This window comes from Schistocerca cancellata, chromosome 6 (genome assembly GCF_023864275.1).
Source record: "Schistocerca cancellata isolate TAMUIC-IGC-003103 chromosome 6, iqSchCanc2.1, whole genome shotgun sequence".
NCBI lineage: Eukaryota > Metazoa > Arthropoda > Insecta > Orthoptera > Acrididae > Schistocerca > Schistocerca cancellata.
This window is the reverse complement of record NC_064631.1, coordinates 346,445,853-346,469,065: the sequence shown is the minus strand read 5'-3', so window position 1 is coordinate 346,469,065 and position 23,213 is coordinate 346,445,853. Positions and strand designations below refer to the sequence as shown.

General features: G+C 38.2%; 1 protein-coding gene across 7 annotated transcripts in view; it reads left to right on the top strand.

Annotated features, from left to right (window-relative positions):
• LOC126190661 (nuclear pore glycoprotein p62) overlaps window positions 1-19,010 on the top strand; it is a 43,755-nt gene extending 24,745 nt beyond the window's left edge. For all 7 annotated transcript variants that reach the window (XM_049931100.1, XM_049931096.1, XM_049931098.1 and 4 more), the window contains 4 exons: window positions 6,286-6,448; window positions 16,315-16,487; window positions 16,690-16,804; window positions 18,788-19,010. In XM_049931100.1, the coding sequence (XP_049787057.1) occupies window positions 6,286-6,448; window positions 16,315-16,487; window positions 16,690-16,804; window positions 18,788-18,955 (619 nt within the window). In that variant the 3' untranslated portion in view covers window positions 18,956-19,010. The remainder of the gene's footprint in view (window positions 1-6,285; window positions 6,449-16,314; window positions 16,488-16,689; window positions 16,805-18,787) is intronic.
• The last annotated feature ends 4,203 nt before the right edge of the window (window positions 19,011-23,213 follow it).

The following is a 23,213-nucleotide window of genomic DNA, read 5'->3' as shown; positions in this document are numbered from 1 at the left end:
TAATAATAATAATAACAATAATAACAACAATAACGATGAAGCAGATTAAGGTAGCAGATTCATCCTAGATAATCAGATGTGATCCTTTTAACATGCTTCAAATGTGAAAAATTCATTTTCAAATTTCATCTTCATCAGCATTCGACAGATATGGCACCCACATGACACAAAGGGTTTTATTTTTATTTCATTTAAAGTGGACTGCACTCTTACTTATAAATTTTTGCACTTTCTGTTTTCATAACATTGATTGTAGTTCCTGTATTGTTTAACATATAACATCTTAATGACATGTAAAACCATATTGAATTCAGTTGACCATTTCTCAAGTGCTGAAGACAGAGGAGAAGATTGTTTATAAATGTTCCCCAACTTGGGGACAAATTGCTTTCGCTTGTAAACCGTCCTACTTATGCTGACATGGAGATATTCTACTTCGAACAAAACTTGTTTTAAAAACCCGTATAACCAAAATTATGAGGAGAGCAAGTTGGTAATTGCATTATGTTGTGACAAGTAACAACTCTATAAAAGAAAATTTCATCATATTGGATGATGTCTCTGTGCAATTGCAGAGTATATTTTGCCTTGTTCTACTAATAATACTCAATTCTCAGACACAGAGTGGATGACTTATTATGGCTATTGCATTCTCCTTGTGTGGTATTTCACTCATTTTCATATATTGGTATCTACGTATTGTGCAATTCAGTGACCAACTTAGTATAGGCTCTGCAGCTGAACAATGAAAAGTAATCATGTGTCTGTAAATCCATTGTGTTGCAATGTCAGCCACTATATTTAATTAAGCTATCTTTTCAGAATCAGTCACAACACCTTTTTGAACGATTTGACTCCATGTTCAAATTTAAAATTTAGGAATAAAGGTTCAAGGCAAAAATTCTGCATGATATTGATAACAGTTGATATGGCATATCAGCCAGCTTGGGAGTGTTTTTTATGTGATGCCACAGACTGCATTATATGAGTGCCAAGCACATTCTCCATTTTCACTTACCTCTGAAGCATAAAATACGAATAGTTAACACATAAACACGTGCAGAACAAATGCTACACAATTCACATAGCAGGGCTGTTACAGGACTGTTTTGGAATAGGAGGTGTTTCCAGTCGCAAAAACAAACCAGTTCCACAATGAAAATATACTCAGCGTTTTAACATTGGGTAGTTGTTGAATGGTGGGAGGCAGAAGGAAAAAGTAAATAAATTATTTATGTATTTATTTACTTTTTCCTTTGCAACTTTGCGCACTAGATAAAGCTATCCATTGGTGTGCAACACTAGAACAATGGAAAATGTGACACCCTCTAAACCAGTGTGCATGAGTCATTGATCCCTGATGAGTTTAACCTTTAGAAGTAAGACCTTTATTTTTTCTGTTCATGTGTAAGTCACACATATTTTTCAGTCAAAGTCGTACCTTGAACTTCTAAAACTAAGATTATTGTTACAGATACAAAACTTTGCACTTCTACTCAAAAATGTGACCCATTTTTAAAGTTCCTGACATTTTTTGATTTATTTACTTGTTTATTTTCAGACATTGTGCTTTGAGTACATTATTAATATTTTTCACACACATTTCTGGCTGAGGTCCTCTTTGCATGTCTCACAGATGTATTTGATCTTATTTCCTGTGAGCTTTCCAGTTTGACACTTTTTTGAATTGTCCAGTCCTTCAGCTGCTTCTTTGTTTGATTGGCTTTCTTACTATTGTCCTGTGATTTGTTGCTTTCAGTTTGAGAGTTCATTTACTAGCTGAAGACCAAATGCGTTCCTCTTCAGGCTATTTGATTTTGGAAGAAACACACATTTATTGTTGCTCTGTGTAGGATATAAAGGCAGGCATCAACCATCTCTTGCAAGAAGGCATAGTTAAATTTCTGTGAATCACTTGCTCATATGCATCCACACTGCACTTTGTTGCTTTATAGACGGTAACAATTCCTGGTTTTGTCTTTCCTTCAGTGCCCACAGGTTCTTCAGGATGTAATGTTTTGAAAATAATGGTGTTCTTATTCTTCATCCCTTGGTACACTGTCAGGATGCACCCTGGTTTATCAATATTTTTCAGGAAGATGGTGGAATTTGAGTCAGAGTTGTTCTTGAAGCAGTTCGGGATTTCTCTGTAAATCTTGTTCACCGTTCCCGCTAGCAATATTTACTTCTGTTGAAATTTATTGACAAGCGGAAGGGATGTGAATAAGTGCTGTCACATTCCTTCCATGCTTAAGAAATGGCTCCAGGAGGCAAGGGATGACATACTCTGATCTACCTTCCTCCTTACCAAGGTATGGGAAGCCATTGCAAATGTACGTGGATACATGTCAGTAGCAACCCAAAACTTTAGTGAACTTTTCAGCGGGGATGCATTGAACTCAGGATGACTTCCCATCGAAGTGGAGGAATCTGTCACATGTCATTTTATCAGTGATAAAATTTTACCTCAGGGAACACAACCAAAGGTCATTCAATGAGACACATTTAGCACAAAGAGCATCTCTGGTGTACATCATACCAAAAACTCTCCAGTTCCTTCAACAATACAGTCTAAGCGGTGATTTTTATTTTGTGCTGAGCATTTGATTCTGTGCATTTTTTATTATCCACATCATCTGTTCATCAAAAAGAAGAGGGAAGGCATTGTTGATGCAATTATACACTTGGTGTGAGGCATTTGCTGTGGCCCCACTCCCCTTCCGAGCATTCAAAGCAGCCGTTCTTCCAGGCAGTGTTGTGTTAGTGACCTTCCATTCCATACCATCTCCATCTGCCAGCTTCACTGTTGTGCCAGTTTATCTTGAGCTTGTAATGGAAAGAACTGAGATGGGGGGGGGGGGGACATCTGATAGTGGTTTCTCTTCCTCTGTCTTGCTACTTTTATTGTCAGTTGACTCTGACAGATAATCATGATAATCACCAAAAGAATCCAGTAAGTCACTTTATGATTCAATATCTGATTTTTTCCAGAATAAGCAAAATCTCTTTATTAGTGACATTGAGAGCGTCTTTTACCAGCCAAAAACTACTTGGGGGTCAATCGATTCATCCTGCAGTTCTAGGTACACTTCATGTAATTTCCATGAAATCGTGAAAACTTTACAAATTGCAGTACACTCTTGTGAGAAATTGAAGTGATGCAGGAAAGTTACTAAGTTTGGTTGAAAAATGTTAAAAGTGTAATTTATTGCTGCAGAAATGAAAATTGAGAGGTATCTTTGAGGTATCTTCGCTGTTCTAGAGTAAACTATGTTGTGGCTAGCACCAGCGCTTTCTTGTAGCCATCATTAGAATGTGCCAATTGTTTTCAGTATGTCATTGTGTTCGCATGAGTTACGGAACACTTACATTAGGATTCTTGCTATTTTCAGTTCACACATAATGAAGTTTCCATGAATATTTTGCATTACTGTTTGTTTATTTACCCAGTGGTTCAGTTATAGTGAAGTCATGCTTATGTATGCAGAAGTAATGTTGTTTAGTAGCCATTAAGTTTTCATGCTGGTTGCTTAAGCAGACAACACATTTTCTTTCGAATAGATAGCAGCACACATTTGGAAAATTTAATCATCATCATTTTTAACCACTTGATGCCACTGCTGGATAAAGATGTGCTTCAGCCATACCCATGTTGCTTCTGCATGTTTTCAATTGTCATATACCCACATTCCATAAGGTAATCAAATCCATTTTTTTATTTTTTAAAGTCCATCAGTGTACATCTTTATTGCATAAACCATTCATTTGCGTGGATGTATGTCCTGCCCACATCCTTTACGTTTTCTTGTACTACATTCTGTTCTTGATCCATTTGTATGTCTGCCTGTCTCTTTTAGTAACTAGCAACACCTGCATTTCACAGCCATGAATGGAAATGGGTGATATATACTGAAGGGAAATTTTTCCTTTCAGCTATACTAGAAGCTTAGTTTTGAAAAGCTGTTGATTCCTTTTGCTGTCCACAATGAATAGTCTTCAGTTGTCCTAAATACAACCCAACTAATTCTGTGATTACAGTATTAATTTGTACATTTTTTTCACTGTGTTGACACTGTAATTTCTGTAGTTTTGTAATAATGTTTTCAGATGAACATGCAAATTGAGCCTGTGAAGTTCTTTCATTAATTGTTGAAATTTATCTGCCATTGAGGAAAACAGTCCAATGACATCTGCAAAACAAAATTATTCCACTACTTTGCCAACTTTATGGATCTGAAGACTTTAATGCGACACATTTTTCCAAATAGTGGATGTATGACAAACACCTTATCTGCAAAAGTCTGCAGTTTGGCTGTTCAGATAATATTACACCTCAGAAATCACCTTGTCATTCTGCAAGTTCCTGCCACACAATGATTTCTTCATTCCAGGAAAGAGAGAAAAGTCACAGGGTGCCATGTGAAGAGAATACTGGCAGAGGAGTCAAAACATTATGGCCCACAGAAATGTCATGTAGAGTGATTCAAAGTGAAACAACGTAAAAGTAATTGTAGGAAAGTCAGATGCCAGACAGATTCATTGGAAGAATCCTTATGAGATGCTATAATTAAATGGAGGGAGTTTGCAACCATCATTTTAATTATCAACTTTCTGCATTGTGCTCCTGCGTGGCACAGTATGTTTGTTGAACTTTGCAGTGATGATAATGTGTTTACTTGTAATTTCTGTGTCGACTAACTGAATCTTCCATTACTCATCCAGTGACCACTTAAGACTATTACACACAGTTTGTGTTTGGTAGTGTGCTGCACTCTTTATTTTTGGGCTGTGTAATTATTGTGTTCTGCACTTCTTTGTGTAATTCTCAAGCTGTTTTTGCATGTTTATCTGTATTGTTTTTCCTTTGTAACTCTTTTGCTCTTTTCTGAAGCAGCTCTAGGAAAGAGCAAAAGAGTTACAAGGGGAAAATGATACACGTAACAACACCAAACACAGCTCTTCTTCCATATTTCTGGCACCTGTCAACTTTACATGTATGGTTTTATTTTGGAAAGTGTTGGAGAATGAGATGTTGCTATGCCATTTCTAGGCATTTCTTTATTGATTGCCACATTTCAATAACAATTAGTGCATACTGGTTTCCGTTGTATAAATGAGAACTGAATGCAGAATTTTTAAATTTAATTACACAACGTAAGGGAGATGCTAATGGACTACTAACTATGTCTGCTCCAGGTTACCCAGAAATACAGTTTGCCTTCAATCTTAAATCCTATGAAAAAAGTCTCTTAAGTTATGGTCTGTGATATATGCAGTTTGTGTATTTTTTACTGCATCAGTTTAGCCAGATCCGTAGCAAAATAGTATATAAGTCAGAATGCTTTCTGCCACAGTTCTATGGGATTAGTTTGTCATGTTGGCTTTAAAACTCTCTATTCAAATTCCAGAATGGCCCCTGACACCACAAGAAATTCTGCTTTCACTCTTTTGTGATCTGAACAGCACCTCCACTTAAGTAGCATCGTTCTTTCTATAGTTGAAATTACAAAGAAGGCACTAGAGTTTAGACTCGTTCTGCACAACTGACATCACACTTTCTCTAACAGCCAATGAACTTTAATGGTAATGTTCCAAGTGCACTCTATTTCGAATGTTGTATTCTGTGAACGTATATAATGTGTTCATAGCAGGTTATTTAGTAAATTTTTACTCAATTTGTTGCTAGTTATCATGGTGATGAGGTGGTAAGTGACATATTCTACATAAGCAAGTGAGAAAACAACTTTCTTCAAGCATAAAGCCCCTCTATGCATGTACAACAACAGTCACTTGGAATTGGCGATACTGCAGTCCCCATCCATGCTTTGACTTGTGTAAAATGCCATCATTTGTGAATTGGGCTATGGTACATGAACAAAATTGAGTGATGCTTTATGCTATACTTAGCCTCAAATTGTTGTCCTAATGCGTATTGCATTAATCTATTGCTAACTTTTTTTAACCAGAAGGTGCCTTTATTTTTAAAAATGTTCAAGGAAAGTAAAGGATGAAAATTACTGTTTATATTGGGGGTTTTAGGTGCAAATATAATTGACTTACTAAAAAGTCTGACATAAAATTCTGAACATGTCTCCTTCTGCAAAAAGGATTTGTTCCTGTTTGTTTTGCTTCATCATCCTAGTACTTGGTACATAGGTAACAGTGCAGTATAAAGTTTCACTCGTATGCTGATGTTTGTACTTTGAGTTTAATATTTGCAGTTCATCATATAGTACTTAAATTCACAGCTGTGATCTCTGAAACCAGTTATTCTCTGTCTTCTAGGGTTTCAAGTGCAGCAGGTACAACTTCGTCTCTTAACTTCACTCAGCTTGAAGAAAACATAAACAAATGGACTCTGGAATTAGAGGAACAAGAAAAAGTTTTCATGAATCAGGTTGTGCAGATTAATGCATGGGACCGCATGCTTATTTCTAATGCTGAAAAGGTAAGATGACAAATTTCAGTGACTAATAGTCGCAACTTGCATTTTTTATGATAATGAAGAACTTGCTATTAGCTGTTGCAACATGAGCAGAGAGTATGTCTTACATTTTGACTGAAGTCTTTGTGTTGAATCCTGAGTGATATAAAAATTTCACAAAGTGCTTGTTCAATTGCTTTTTTGTATGTTACTGTTGAAAAGTTGTTAATTAGCGATGAAATTAAGTATTCAATGGTAACAGTAAGTGGATGACTGATTTGTGTCGTATCAGTGTGTGAGGTGCTTAAGATACTAGAATCATATTTGGGATAAGTGTGGTTAAAATAATTAGCTTTCTGTTCCTTTGCTTTGCTACTTAGAAATGTTGCAGGAAATTTCTAGTGAAAAGTTAAGTACTTTAGGATTGAGTGAGACCACTCACTGAAAATCTGAAGCATTCAGTTGTCAACGCACACACAGAAAGAAAGAAAGAAAGAAAGAAAGAAAACTTGATAGTTTATAGCAGATTAAAACTGAAGAAACTGCAAGAAGGTGTATGGAGAGGGTCTATACAAGGGTGATGTAATTGAGGACAATATTATGGAAGCAGAAGAGGATGCAGACAAAAACGAAATGGGAGATATGATACTGTGTGAAGAGTTTGACAGGGCACTGAAAGGCCTAAGTCAGAACAAGGCTCTGGGAGTAGACAACGTTCCATTAGAACTCTTGATAACCTTGGGAGAGCCAGCCCTGGCAAAGCTATACCATCTGGTGAGCAAGATGTATGAGACAGGCGAAATACCCCCAGACTTAAAGAAGGATATAATAATTCCAATCCCAAAGAAAGCAGGCGTGGACAGGTGTGAAAATTACCGAACTATCAGTTTAATAAGTCATGGCTGCAAAATACTAAAACGAATTGTTTGTAGATGAATGGAAAAACTGGTAGAAGCCAACCTCTGGGAAGATCAGCTTGGATTCTGTAGAAATGTTGGAACACGTGAGGCAATACTGACCCTACGACTTATCTTAGAAGATCAAACCTAAGTTCGGTACAACCACAACGGAGGGGTATCTGTTGAGAGGCCAGACAAACGTGTGGTTCCTGAAGAGGGGCAGCAGCCTTTTCAGTAGTTGCAAGGGCAACAGTCTGGATGATTGACTGATCTGGCCTTGTAACAATAACCAAAACGGGCTTGCTGTGCTGGTACTGCGAACGGCTGAAAGCAAGGGGAAACTACGGCCGTAATTTTTCCCGAGGGCATGCAGCTTTACTGTATGATTAAATGATGATGGCGTCCTCTTGGGTAAAATATTCCGGAGGTAAAATAGTCCCCCATTCGGATCTCCGGGCGGGGACTACTCAAGAGGACATCGTTATCAGGAGAAAGAAAACTGGCGTTCTACGGATCGGAGCGTGGAATGTCAGATCCCTTAATCGGGCAGGTAGGTTAGAAAATTTAAAAAGGGGAATGGATAGGTTAAAGTTAGATATAGTGGGAATTAGTGAAGTTCGGTGGCAGGAGGTACAAGACTTCTGGTCAGGTGACTACAGGGTTATAAACACAAAGTCAAATAGGGGTAATGCAGGAGTAGGTTTAATAATGAATAGGAAAATAGGAATGCGGGTAAGCTACTACAAACAGCATAGTGAACGCATTATTGTGGCCAAGATAGATACGAAGCCCACACCTACTACAGTAGTACAAGTTTATATGCCAACTAGCTCTGCAGATGACGAAGAAATTGAAGAAATGTATGATGAAATAAAAGAAATTATTCAGATAGTGAAGGGAGACGAAAATTTAATAGTCATGGGTGACTGGAATGGAATTCGAGTGTAGGAAAAGGGAGAGAAGGAAACGTAGTAGGTGAATATGGATTGGGGGTAAGAAATGAAAGAGGAAGCCGCCTGGTAGAATTTTGCACAGAGCACAACTTAATCATAGCTAACACTTGGTTCAAGAATCATGATAGAAGGTTGTATACATGGAAGAACCCTGGAGATACTAAAAGGTATCAGATAGATTATATAATGGTAAGACATAGATTTAAGAACCAGGTTTTAAATTGTAAGACATTTCCAGGGGCAGATGTGGACTCTGACCACAATCTATTGGTTATGACCTGTAGATTAAAACTGAAGAAACTGCAAAAAGGTGGGAATTTAAGGAGATGGGACCTGGATAAACTGAAAGAACCAGAGGTTGCACAGAGTTTCAGGGAGAGCGTAAGGGAACAATTGACAGGAATGGGGGAAAGAAATACAGTAGAAGAAGAATTGATAGTTTTGAGGGATGAAGTAGTGAGGGCAGCAGAGGATCAAGTAGGTAAAAAGACGAGGGCTAGTAGAAATCCTTGGGTAACAGAAGAAATACTGATTTTAATTGATGAAAGAAGAAAATATAAAAATGCAGTAAATGAAGCAGGCAAAGAGGAATACAAACGTCTCAAAAATGAGATCGACAGGAAGTGCAAAATGGCTAAGCAGGGATGGCTAGAGGACAAATGTAAGGATGTAGAGGCTTATCTCACTAGGGGTAAGATAGATACTGCCTACAGGAAAATTAAAGAGACCTTTGGAGATAAGAGAACCACTTGTGTGAACATCAAGAGCTCAGATGGAAACCCAGTTCTAAGCAAAGAAGGGAAAGCAGAAAGGTGGAAGGAGTATATAGAGGGTGTATACAAGGGTGATGCACTTGAGGACAATATTATGGAAATGGAAGAGGATGTAGATGAAGATGAAATCGGAGATACGATACTGCGTGAAGAGTTTGACAGCACTGAAAGACCTGAGTCGAAACAAGGCCCCCGGAGTAGACAACATTCCATTGGAACTACTGACGGCCTTGGGAGAGCCAGTCCTGACAAAACTCTACCATCTGGTGAGCAAGATGTATGAAACAGGCGAAATACCCTCAGACTTCAAGAAGAATATAATAATTCCAATCCCAAAGAAAGCAGGTGTTCACAGATGTGAAAATTACCGAACAATCAGTTTAATAAGCCACAGCTGCAAAATACTAACACAAATTCTTTACAGACGAATGGAAAAACTAGTAGAAGTAGGAAAGGCAAACCTACGTTTCTAGCATTTGTAGACTTAGAGAAAGCTTTTGACAATGTTGACTGGAATACTCTCTTTCAAATTCTAAAGGTGGCAGGGGTAAAATACAGGGAGCGAAAGGCTATTTACAATTTGTACAGAAACCAGATGGCAGTTATAAGAATCGAGGGGCATGAAAGGGAAGCAGTGGTTGGGAAGGGAGTAAGACAGGGTTGTAGCCTCTCCCCGATGTTATTCAATCTGTATATTGAGCAAGCAGTAAAGGAAACAAAAGAAAAATTTGGGGAAGGTATTAAAATCCATGGAGAAGAAATAAAAACGTTGAGGTTCGCCGAGGACATTGTAATTCTGTCAGAGACAGCAAAGGACTTGGAAGAGCAGTTGAACGGAATGGATGGTGTCTTAAAGGGAGGATATAAGATGAACATCAACAAAAGCAAAACGAGGATAATGGAATGTAGTCGAATTAAGTCGGGTGATGTTGAGGGTATTAATTTAGGAAATGAGACACTTAAAGTAGTAAAGGACTTTTGCTATTTGGGGAGCAAAATAACTGATGATGGTCGAAGTAGAGAGGATGTAAAATGTAGACTGGCAATGGCAAGGAAAGCGTTTCTGAAGAAGAGAAATTTGTTAACATCGAGTATAGATTTAAGTGTCAGAAAGTCATTTCTGAAAGTATTTGTATGGAGTGTAGCCATGTATGGAAGTGAAACATGGACGGTAAATAGTTTGGACAAGAAGAGAATAGAAGCTTTCGAAATGTGGTGCTACAGAAGAATGCTGAAGATTAGATGGGTAGATCACATAACTAATGAGGAAGTATTGAATAGGATTGGGGAGAAGAGAAGTTTGTGGCGCAACTTGACCAGAAGAAGGGATCTGTTGGTAGGACATGTTCTGAGGCATCAAGGGATTACCAGTTTAGTATTGGAGGGCAGCGTGGAGGGTAAAAATCGTAGGGGGAGACCAAGAGATGAATACACTAAGCAGATTCAGAAGGATGTAGGTTGCAGTAGGTATTGGGAGATGAAGAAGCTTGCACAGGATAGAGTAGCATGGAGAGCTGCATCAAACCAGTCTCAGGACTGAAGACCACAACAAGTTTTTGGCATTTGTAGACGTAGAAAATCTCTTTCAAATTCTGAAGGTGGCAGGGGTCAGATAAAGGTAGCAAAACGCTAGTTACAATTAGTGCAGAAACCAGACGGCAGTGATGAGTCGAGGGGGCATGAAAGGGAAGCAGTGGTTGGGAAGGGAGTGAGACAGAGTTGTATCCCATGCCCAATGTTATTCAATCTGTATATTGAGCAACCAGTAAAGGAAACAAAAGAAAATTTTGGGGAATTAAAATCCATGGAAAAGAAATAAAAACTTTGAGGTTTGCCAATGACATTGTAATTCCGTCAGAGACAGCAAAGGACTTTGAAGGGCAATTGAACAGAGTAGACAGTGTATTGAAATGAGGATATAAGATGAACATCAACAAAAGCAAAATGAGGATATTGGAGTGTAGCTGAATTAAATCGGGTAAATGCTGAGGGAATTAGATTAGGAAAGGAGAACTTAAAGTAGTGGATGAATTTTACTATTTGGGGAGAAAAATAACTGATGATCGTCAAAGTAGAGAGGATATAAAATGTATCCTAGCAATGGCAAGGAAAGCATCTCTGAAGAAGAGAAATTTGTTAACATCGACTATAGATTTACGTGTCAGGAAGTTTTTTCTGAAAGTATGTGTATGGAGTGTAGTGATGTATGGAAGTGAAACATGGACGATAAATACACCCATGCTCATAAATTAAGGATAATGCTGATACATGGTGAAACAACGCTCTGGTGGGCAGTTTGCTGGTTTAAATCACTTCGTGGTATGAGCATGTGGTGCAATTGACCTGCGGTAGTTGCACGTTGGCGCTGGCATAGTCCACATACGCAGAGGTGTGTTGGTGCATGTCAGAGTACAGTGCAGTGAGTAAGGGTGCAGACGTTTTCAGACGTGCCAATGGTGACTGTGTGTTGAAAATAGCTCAAAGAACACACATTGATGACGTTATGAGGTGTAGAGTACTAGGGCGACTGGAGGCTGGTCAAACACAGCAGGTCGTAGCACAGGCCCTCCGTGTGCCACAAAGTGTGTTCTCAAGATTCTGGCAGCAATTCCAGCAGACAGGAAACGTGTTCGGGCGCTACAGTACAGGACATCCACAGTGTAGAACACCACAAGAAGACCGATATCTCACCATGTGTGCCCGCAGACGGCCACGGAGTACTGCAGGTAGCCTTGCTCGGGACCTTACCGCAGCCACTGGAACAGTTGTCTCCAAGCACACAGTCTACAGGACCCCTGGTCACAGGAGAGCCCGTAAAGCCTGGTGTCAAGAACACAGTACATAGTCATTGGAACAGTGGTCCCAGGTTATGTTCATGGACGAGTCCACGGTATAGCCTGAACAGTGATTCTCACCGGGTTTTCATCTGGCATGAACCAGGAACCAGATACTAACCCCTTAATGTCCTTGAAAGGGACCTATATGGAGGTCGTGGTTTGATGTGGTGGGGTGGGAAAATGATTGGTGCATGTACACCCCTGCATGTCTTTGACAGAGGAACTGTAACAGGTCAGGTGTATCGGGACATCATTTTCCACCAGTATGTCCGCCTATTCAGGGGTGCAGTGGGCCCCACCTTCCTCCTGATGGATGATAACACACGGCCCTACCGAGCTGCCATTGTGGAGGAGTATCTTGAAACAGAATATATGAGGCGAATGGAGTGGCCTACTTGCTCTCCAGACCTAAACCCCCATCGAGCATGTCTGGGTTGCTCTCGGTTGACGTATCGCTGCACGTCTTCAAACCCTAGGACACCTCAGGAGCTCCGGTAGGCACTGGTGCAAGAATGGGAGGCTACACCCCAGCAGCTGCTCGACCACCCGATCCAGAGTATGCCAACCTGTTATATGGCCTGTGTATGTGTGCATGGTGATCATATCCCATATTAGTGTCGGGGTAGAAGCGCAGGAAACGGGCATTTTGTAGCACTTGTTTCGGAACGGTTTTCTCAACTTATCACCAATACTGTGGACTTACAGATCTGTGTCGTGTGTGTTCCCTATATGCATATGCTGTTAGTGCCAGTTTTGTGTAGTGCCACATTGTGTGGCACCACATTCTGCAATTATCCTTAATTTATGAGCATGAGTATACTTTAGACAAGAAGAGAATAGAAGCTTTTGAAATGTGGTGCTACAGAAGAATGCTGAAGATTAGATGGGTAGATCACATAACTAATGAGGTTGGTATTGAATAGAATTGGGGGAGAAGAGGAGTTTGTGGCACAACTTGACTAGAAAAAGGGATCAGTTGGTAGGACATGTTCTGAGGCATCAAGGGATCACCTATTTAGTATTTGGGGGGGGAGGGGGGGCAGTGTAGAGGGCAAAAATTGTAGACGAAGACAAAGAGATGAATACACTAAGCAGATGCAGGTTGCAGTAATTATTTATAGATGAAGAAGCTTGCACAGGATAGAGTAGCGTGCTGAGCCGCATCAAAACAGTCTCTGGACTGAAGACAACAACAACAGCAATAGGACCCAGTCAGAAACACTTTTAAATGTTCAAATACCATTTATAATACTGTCATTTATATCTACTATGTATACTTTCCATCCTTCTTTGTGATCCAAGTTTTTTATTTTGTTTTTGTATTTCATTAAGTTTTAGGTGTGTAAGTTTCATCATTAGTGTCTCATTACTAAGGGTTAATATTTTTTTGCGTGATAAGCCACAAAATGTGGCACAACAAATAGTGGTTGTGCTCTGCATGTGTACTTGATTTCTCAGTGCACTTTCTGTTTTTGGCAAACTGCACATTTTTGCATTGGAATTACTTTTTTCTTTAATGATTACTCTTAGCAGTATTTGGAAAAAGCCGTACAGTAAATCTTAGTGGTTTTGTTCCATCAGAGCACCATCCTCTGCCAACTTTTCTCTGTTCTGTGGCATAAGCATAACATTTTCTTACCAGAGCAGAAGATACTGCTATTTAGATTTTCGATCTCTTACGACTATGTGGTTAGCATGAGCATTTAAAATGCACAAAGCCAGCACACTGGAAAATAACTAGTGGTATCACTACAGTTTTCTGCATTGATTTGAGTGAACTTAGTAGTGTGATAGCGTGGTCAACTGCCCCTTGTAATTTACAACACATTGTCATTTCTTTACTTTTTCACCAGTCTTCTTGTCAGTCTTCTCTGTATCAAATATTTCTGTGACATTAAAGGTGCTTAGTGTGCGCACTTCTCTTCTACACAAGATGGATTTATTCTCATTTCAGTTTGTCCTGTAGCTTTGGCATGTTGCACATGTTCCAGTGACGCAACAACCACATGTGGTTTGTCCATGAATTTGAAGCCAGAGGAGCAAGGTTGGGTCCTAATAGCAACTGTACACATAAAGAATAGTCTCTGTTCCAGATACTACTTCATTAGTGTTACTACTAAGTAGCCACTTTCCCCCAAATTGTTGAAGCCAATTTCTGGTTTTGTGCTTGCATACACAATAAAATCAATGACAAAACTAGTCTGGTAGTCACACATTGCAAAAGCTTACATTCCAAACCTGTTTTGTTTAGTTGGAATAAACAGCTTTTAGTATGGGTGAAATACAGTGTGCAGTGTTGCAAAAACTTAATCAACAACATTTTTAATTTTGAATTCTTTCTTATTGACAGAGTTGTCACTAAAGCTTGGCATTCTCTGAATTAACAGAAAAATCTCTAGACATAATTGCACTAAAATCTTAAGTGTTCAGTAGTATGTTCCTGAACCAGTTGTCGCTGACTTTCAGCTTTTCCACGGGAATCATAGCATACAAATAAAAGTGAAGGACTACCATTCCTCAGATCCAGTTTCTGTCCATCTTGACAAGCTAGAGCACATGGAATCTGATGTATTTGTTTTGGTGTGTAAATAAAATCTGCTACATGTTTCATTAGGTCTTCCATTACAAATATCTGAGAAAAAGATGCTTAAACTTTGACCAAAGGCACATTTGGGTCATGTAGCTGAATCATCAAATGTGTGTGCACAAATGGATAAAAATCAGTTTTCTTTCAGTCAAACATGTCGCTAAAGTGTGTTTTTTTCCCAAGCACTTTGCACTCACTGTGACCCTTCAGAGCCTGTAGAATTTTCATCTCTTGTAGGAACAGATGGTAGTGTTTTGGTTGTTGTTTACACAGATGGGGACTGTTACTTTGAGATTCTTTTGAAGGATTTATTTTCAGTGTCACTCTTGAAGGTTTCTGCCTCTCTACAACTTTGATGGGATGCCATTTTCTTTCCATTTACATAAACCAGTCTTAGTCAATAGCCAGTAACTAATTCCGAAGAAGAAAACAGCAACAGAAGACAATAGCAGCAAGTGCACACAAGGACTCCAACTGAGCACACCAAATGTTAAACAGCTGGTAGGCTCTCAGTGTGGAAATCTGGCTCTGCATGTTAACATGTCCAGAACACCCAAGGACCAGAGCAGCTGTGTGTCATAACACAACTGGAGCAGACAGGGGTCATCAAGGTGGCACATAACAACATGTCTACAACACCTGGCAGAAGGAGCAGTGGCATGTTTAAAACATCTAGAGGACATAGAGACAGGAGCAGCAATGTGCGTTAATACACCTTGAGTAAGCAGAGGTGTAGCTTGTAAAATTGTTTTATGTTGCTGAGTGAAAAGATCCTGTAATGTCAAAAGGATAAGTAAAACACTGGGTATCAATTGTTTATATAATTTTCTTTAACAGTGTAGGTCTTTCAGTGTGTGTACACACACTGTCCTTTACTGTACAACTTTGTATGTGTGCTGGGCAATTCTGACAGCACAAAGAAGCTCTGCATTTCACACACCCATTTATGTTGACAATGTGACACACTTCCAAATTCATGGCTTCCCTTCCTTAGTGGGAATGTATTTGACCTACTACATCAAAATGCCAAGCCTTTTGTTGATATTCACATAAATTTGGTAATGTGTTTCTGCCTGCCATGTGCATCAATAATTATTCTTAGAATTTGAAGCTTATTTTAGATATCCATTTTAAGTTATTTCCTTAATAAAAATAGGTAAGCAGGAGTCTAAAAAATCAAAGTATAAAAACCTCAGGAAGCCTATGTGAATAGAAATTTAATTTTATATCTTGGGTGTGGAAATGTGTGACAGTGACAATACATTTTGCTTTACTTTGCGTAGTGCCAGGTGTCTACGTAATGCCACAACTTCACAATAATTCCCAGTATCATGTAAGATGAATGATGTTGTTCTATTATTCTTATATGTCAGAAAATACCGTTTCATTGCATGAGAAATATGATAAAGTGTAATTAACATCATAGTCACTAGACACTCCACTTAAAAATAAATATGTAGCCAATGTAAATCAGATTAAAATCTTCCTGGGTACACTACTGTGGTATTATTTGAAATTCATTCAGGGTCAGTCCCAGAAATGTTACGTTTTCAGATACAAAAATTAGCAGCCCAAACTTGGATGTGAATAATTGGTTTCAGGTAATGAAGTGTTATTGCACCCAGATTGTATTATGCATAACTTCATGTTTGGCTAGACAGTTCAAATGATTTAGAGTAAAAGAAAAGTTAATTGTGTGTATGTGTTTGCTTTATAATTTATAAGTTTTTGTTTTATTTCTATGAAATGGATTCTGTTGCTAATGTAGTGGTTATGTCTTTCGTATAAAGTGTAGCTAAGCAGTGCAACTTTTTTTAGTTAAATGTGTCTTCAATATGCAGATTGTGAATTTGAATAGTGCTGTGGAACAAGTCAAGCTAGAGCAGCAACAGCTGGAACATGAACTAGATTTCATTGTGGCTCAGCAGCGAGAACTGGAAGAATGCTTAGTTCCTTTGGAAAAAGAACTTGAGAACACTATTACTACAGGAATAGATCCTGAGCGGGAGCGAACGTGAGTGGCCTTGCAAATCTTTCTCACATGTCATTTGCATATTTATTTCTTCCTCCTCGTATTGATGTTAGTTTCATAAACTGTGTCGCTTTGTAACAGTGTTTTCTGAAGATACTTACTTTTTGTTTACCACTCCATCATAATTACAGTTTTTGTGTGTTGTGAATGTTAGGAAATTATTTTGATTGTAACTTTTTTTCAGTTACGATTTGGCTGAGAATCTGGATTCTCAGCTTAAACAGATGTCGGAAGATCTCAAGGAACTTATTGATCTGTTGAATGAAATGAATCGCAGTGGCAAGGATTCAAATGATCCGGTAAATTTCGTTATTTTGTGTTCGTAAACATAAAGCGACTTTCTCTAAGAGTGATAGTTTATCAAAGTAAGTTGTACTTTATTTTGAAGCATGGACATTGTAGTTGTGTTCTGAACAAAATATCATTCAGATGTCCTCAGCTTTGAACACACTGACAGTCTGTAATACCCTGATGAAAGTTCATCTCCAAATGTTCCAAAGTTTGTGGCTTGTCAGCATAGACTTGGGCTTTGATGTAGCCCCCCCAAAAAGACACCCTATGGGTATCATATGTATAATACAGCCAACTGGTTGCAACAAGAGTTTACTTCAACCTGGTTTTGACACCAACTATGGGTAATGTCAGAAAGTCCAGACAGTTACCTCAAAAGATTACGAAACCATTAACGTAGAGGGAAAACCAAGAATAGATGGTTATTGTACCAAACAGATTCATGCCAACGAAAATAATCAATTGTTGACGAAATAATGTAATTGAACAGATAAAAAAATCTACTCAAAGCGGAAGCATAACACATCACAAAAAAAAATTTAAGAAAAAGGTGTGCATGCATGCACGCAAAGGCTTTACTTACGTAAGTGTTCAGAGCCAGTGGCTCCTCCTCCTGGCAGAAGGGTTGGAGGAGGAAGAAGAGGGGTGAAGAGAGAGAAACTGGAGAGATTTCTCAAAAGAGGTAGAGTTCCGAAAATTCACCCAGAATATCGGGTAAGGTAGACCTACTGGATGGGATGAGAAGGATCAAGACTTTTTGCCTTCTCATCCTGACTGGTAAGTCTCTCCTGATGCAGGGTTCTGGGTGACTTTTCAGAACTCTACTTCTTTTCTGAAACCTCTCCAGTTTCTTTCTCTTCACTCCTCTTTCTTGCCCTTCAACCATTTGAGCTCAGAATATATATGTCAAGGGTGTTGGATGGTAGTTTTGTGGATCTCTTTTACTACCCATCTTGTAGATGAGTGTCATCTGTGCTTTTTTGTCCAAGAACAGTGCATGATTCTTTGTTCAAGGCACCTGCAATAGATTATAGTTAGAAGAGGTGCTAACTCAGCCACAGAATCAGTAATGAATCTGACAGGAATATCTGGTTTTTCGATCGTATATCAATCAGTGCACATGGAGAGAATGTAGCTTATTCATCAGAACCATTAAAATGGAATGCAGGATGCATTAAATGCTTTGAGATACAAATTCTCACATTCTCACTTATGGGTGTAAGGTTTTAATTAAATACTACTGCTTTAAATTAGGAAAATAGTGATGATTAACCCTTGGGCAGCCATGTAGCGTACTTTGTACACATGTACAGAATAGCTGTCTTTATGTCCCCAATGTAAACATATGAGCAAAATCAGAGTTTAATCATACAACAATAAGTAAACTCACATTTTATGAGCTAAATCATTGTTTCATTAAACAATAATAAAACAAACATTCATCATACCACTATCTACTCGAAGCATTAAACAGCGCAGTTGCATCAGATCCCAGCCAACCACTTAGTCAGTTGCTAATGATCTCGTACACAACTGCCTCATTATGGGATTATGCTGCTAGCTTGGAATCTGGGTCATTTTCTTGCATGGGTTGTAATTTTTTTCTCACCTAGTTTGCTGTTTATTTTATACTACTGCTGCTCACTTGGATGTATCCACTACTTATCACTGTGTTAGCTGAAGCAGTAATGAAGGGATAGGTACGGGCTCACAATCATAAAGCAATGGAATGTTACAAGGCAATGTAGTTTGTGGTTGGCGCACTTTATACGTAGATGCACCCACTCGAAGGTTGAAGGAGTAGCAAGCAAAAAAAATAATAAACAACAAACCCTAAATTGATAGACTGTCACAAGGAAATTTTTTATTAGAAAATGCTAGTCACACTGTAAAGTAATCTCTAGTGGTTATGTATACTTAATATTTTGTAGCTATTATTGTACAAAGTAAATTTTTGTGTTGTATGCAACAAGCTCTTTGCTCTGTTACAGTTTGTGCAAATTGGCCGGATTTTAAATGCTCATATGAACTCTCTGCAGTGGATTGATGAAAACACTACTCAGCTCGCAACTCAGATTGAACAAGTATCAAAACTGCATGACATACTCAAAAGGGAGAATGAACGATCTTTCCATCTTACTTATGATAAAGATTATTAAACTCTGTACAACAAACCACTGTAATTATGTTTTTCAATAAAAATTCAGAAATTAATACTGATTAAATCATTTCTAAGCCATTTGCCAACCTCTACCTTGCTTCCTTTGTATTTCAAAACTGTATTACTGCTGAACCTCATTTCAAGATGCAGAATTTTAGTTGTCTATTAACAGCTACTAGTGCATGCAGATAGAGCTGCGAAAATGGTGGCTGGGTGACAAAATATGGATGGTGCTTCTTCCACCCCCCCCCCCCCGCCCCCCCCCCCCCCCTCTCTCTTGCTCTTTGCATTCTTCAGCTGAGTTGGGACTTTGACCTGAAACTAAAACACAAGGATCACAACATTCCCAGATATTACCATACAAAATCTATATTTGCAGTAATTATGATTTTGATTGAAAGAAATAGTTTCCTGCCTATTTGGACTGTCCACACAGCTGATTTTTGAACACAGTATTTCAGTAACTTTTTAAGGCAAAGGCATAGTATTACACATTACAGGATATAAGATGTTCATTTTTGTCATCTTCAATGCCTATGCAGATCACCTTAATGTGCGTTTTATGTACGTGTGGGGAACAAATAGCACATACTGTGGAATGCTTGTCACATGCACACCTTCATTTGCTAGGCTGTGGTAGCTGGTCCTGTTCTTTGAATGCTGGCACCAGATCCTCTCTCTGCAAGACAAATCTATATTTTTATCATAGATTTTGATATATATGGAACTGGCCATTTTTTGACAACATTGTCAATTAGTGTCCTTAGCCACAGCCTTCAAAAATTCGTGTATTGTAACTTTATTACCAGAGCTTGTGAGAGATATATGGATTCAGAGCAGATGTTTACCAAATGAAGGGGGAGGAGTGGGGGAACAAACCACGAATGGACGTCTTCCTTTTACCAACGCTGTAATTACTACTAATCCAATCACAAGTAGCTACTCCAACATCCATGTGCTCAAAAAATTTAGCATCTGGCTTTCTTTGACAGCCTTTTATATTCTTCAATCTTTCCATCATTATGCATCATGGAGAAGAGTAAAACAGACAGCGACTTAGTTGTAAAATATGACACCGTTGTTGCATCTTTTATAATACTGAACACACTTGAAGCTACTGTTATTTGTTTATTGGTCAAAAACTGAGATGAATATCCGGTTTATCTTTTGTATAGTATTCTGATCATGTCAACCTTTTCTTCCCCACTAGAGTTCTGGCAAGAGGCATGCTGTTATACCACTTATTTTAGTTAAATTTCTGCCAGTATTTACTAGAGGAAAAACAAGACACTGCACTATTTCTGAATAATTGTTTGGTTTGTTGAAAGGATCATTTCACTGTTTGCCTGCATAAACTTGAAATTTCATTAGATATTTTGAGTCTACTAAAGGAAACCTTTATGCCATATTCCTTGGGGATCTTTTGGGAGATGTTATTGGAAGGAACATTGTCCCCAGAACAATGAGTTTCTCTTCATCACATTCTCTCCAGAAGTAAACAACTTCAGGTACTTACCTTGCAATGGTGTTAGCACCAAACTTGTAAGTTCTTTTTTCCTCGTCTCTAGTGATTTATCACTGCAAATACATCAAGCCCATTTATATCCTGCAAGTCACTGAAATGAAAATGGGAAGCTCTAAGTTCCTGCATATAGCAGAAGATCCAGAAATGCATTCATCTCCATGTGGTTAGTGTCGATGTGTAGAACCATCCAAAAATGTTAATCAAATACATGTTAGTGTATGTAATGTCATCGATAATTTTTTCTTCAAAATAAAAACTTTCCCTTGGGAGTTTATGCTGGTTTATGAGAAAAGATATGGCTTTTGGGTCTTCCTTCATGACTGTTTTCACTTGTGTCAGCTCATCTTCACGACACAGTAGTCTTTAGAAAGAAATCAAACAATGGAAAATCCAGGATGGAATGTAACAATATCTCTCTCTCTCCGTGTGTGTGTGTGAGACAAAAGCCTTGTTGGCCGGAAGTTTATTTTGTGACAGTCTTTTTGTTGTGCCTATCTGTGGCTCAGCATCTCTGCTATATGGTCTTTACAAAGAAACAAATTCAACGATTTGTCACTTGAAGAGGCAATGACATTTTCATCAGTAGCCTCTCCATCTTCTTACTTCTCCTCTGAAAGAGACTGTTTGTCATCACTTTCCAATGCCTATGACATAATTGCCTCTTCTTCGAGAAACTGATATTTTGGTAAAGGACATAAGAGACAACCTTAGGACCTAGAATAAAATGAATGCCTTTGGTTTGTAAACAGAAATTAAGAGTGCCACACAACAGAAGAAAAAACTCCTGGGCCACCTTGACCTGACACGAGCAGTTAAGGGTTAAGCATTCAGTAACTCTTCCTAGTGTCAAGGGATTCCTCTGTTCAACCTTTTCTTTCCACTTGGGCACATATATTTTCTGTTGGACTGTAATGGTAACTGGCAAGCCTCACAAACTCTTTGGCCATTGTTGCTAAAAGTTCAAACTGGTTGTAAAGGTGCTTGTCGCACCTGACTTCCTCTGGCATCACCAGTTTTGTACAGCAGCATGAAAGTGAAATTATTTTCTCCTCTATTAACTGTAATTTCTTCCTTCCTTGTGCTTTAACCAGTATTTGAAAAAACCACCAGATTTGGTGGCTGCATGACAATCTTTCCTTCGTTATTTGCTACTTTCAAACCATCAGTGCCCTTTGAATCCGATTTTGATTGAGCAAGGCCTCATCAAGATACACAATAAGGCTGCAATTATTTGTTTTTCTGATAATGTGCATTTTTCTCAGAAGCTGCCACAACATAATATGTTCATCAGAATATATATAATCCCAGTTATTTCAAAATTCTGGCAGTCAAATGGTGGTATTATGGGAACCAGTCTTGTAAGACATCTTCCACCTTTTGCTGAGTGGGATACTCATTGTGGCCATAAAATTCTTAAGCAGTCCTGTGAATCATCCAAGTGTGTGACAGTTCTTTGTTCCTCAGAGACTGATGTTGCAGTCTGCAGTTTCTTATATGCGAGTCACCTTAACTTATAAACAAAAATAGAAGTAATAAATAATAAAAATCAAAGCTCTCTTGGCAAACTAGCAACTTAATGTATTTTATTTAAGTTTTGCCTTTTGCAACATGTAATAAAAATTTTGATGTTCTTTGAAAATAAACTGTTCATATACAAATGCGAATATCATGTGGAAGTTATTTTCTTGCTATGTCACATACACCAGAAAAAATTACAGGTACATTATAAGTGTCAACAAAATTTGCACACATTCTGTAATATTGTCTATATTATATCAAAACTTAGAACACGTCAGTTAAGTATGTACACATTTCTGGTGTGTTGACATCACAATAAAGGTGCTTTGATAACCAACTAAGCCTTGATGAAGCTGTACTTGCATACTAAAAACACAGTGCATATTTATTATTCAGTTTTCCATTCATTTCAAATAGTAATCTTAGCTTCAGTGGAACAACTTTTTGGTTGTGATGCTGTGCCATCATGAAGTGTAGCACTGCCATGTAAACCTTATCAGTGATGACAGGTGTCGTTATGCTAACCATTCCTCTTTGTTACCTGGCCACCAGTTTCACTGCTCCATTCTAGTTGAGTGCACATCCTTTGGTTGGGCAATATGTACCTTGAATTGGGAGTTTACATTGTGCAGCTGTGTAACTGATATCTGAAGCGAGTCAAAATCTCTGATATAGTCCACTGGACCATGATGTGTTCTATACAAAAAAATTGGGTAACCCATTGCAAATGGCCAGATGTTAATCATATGCAGCCTTACACGGCATAGGCTTTTACCCATTGACCATACACTTTCACAATAGCAATTCTACACAATAGTTTTGTTGTGGGGTTACACTCTCCAAGAATTTTTTAAATGACATATTCACCATTTACTGTACTACTAATTATGATTGCAATTTCGACCTTAGGTCATTTTCAACCATATTTAACAACTTGATAGTGACTTAAGGTCAAAATTGCAATCATGGAAATTTGAATAAATAGTACAGTTGATGGTAAATGTTATTTAAAAATAGCTCTTCTGTTTTAATAGAAACTTTTTAAAAGTTTTAGACAGTAAATAATCCACTTAATGTGAAGCAGGAAACTAGAAAAATTCCCAATGACATCACTGATCAGATTCATATAGAAATTAAATGTTGATTTCCTACCGTTTGTTTTGACTTATTTTATCCTGAAGGCTAAACTTTGGGAATAAGTGAAGTATTGATA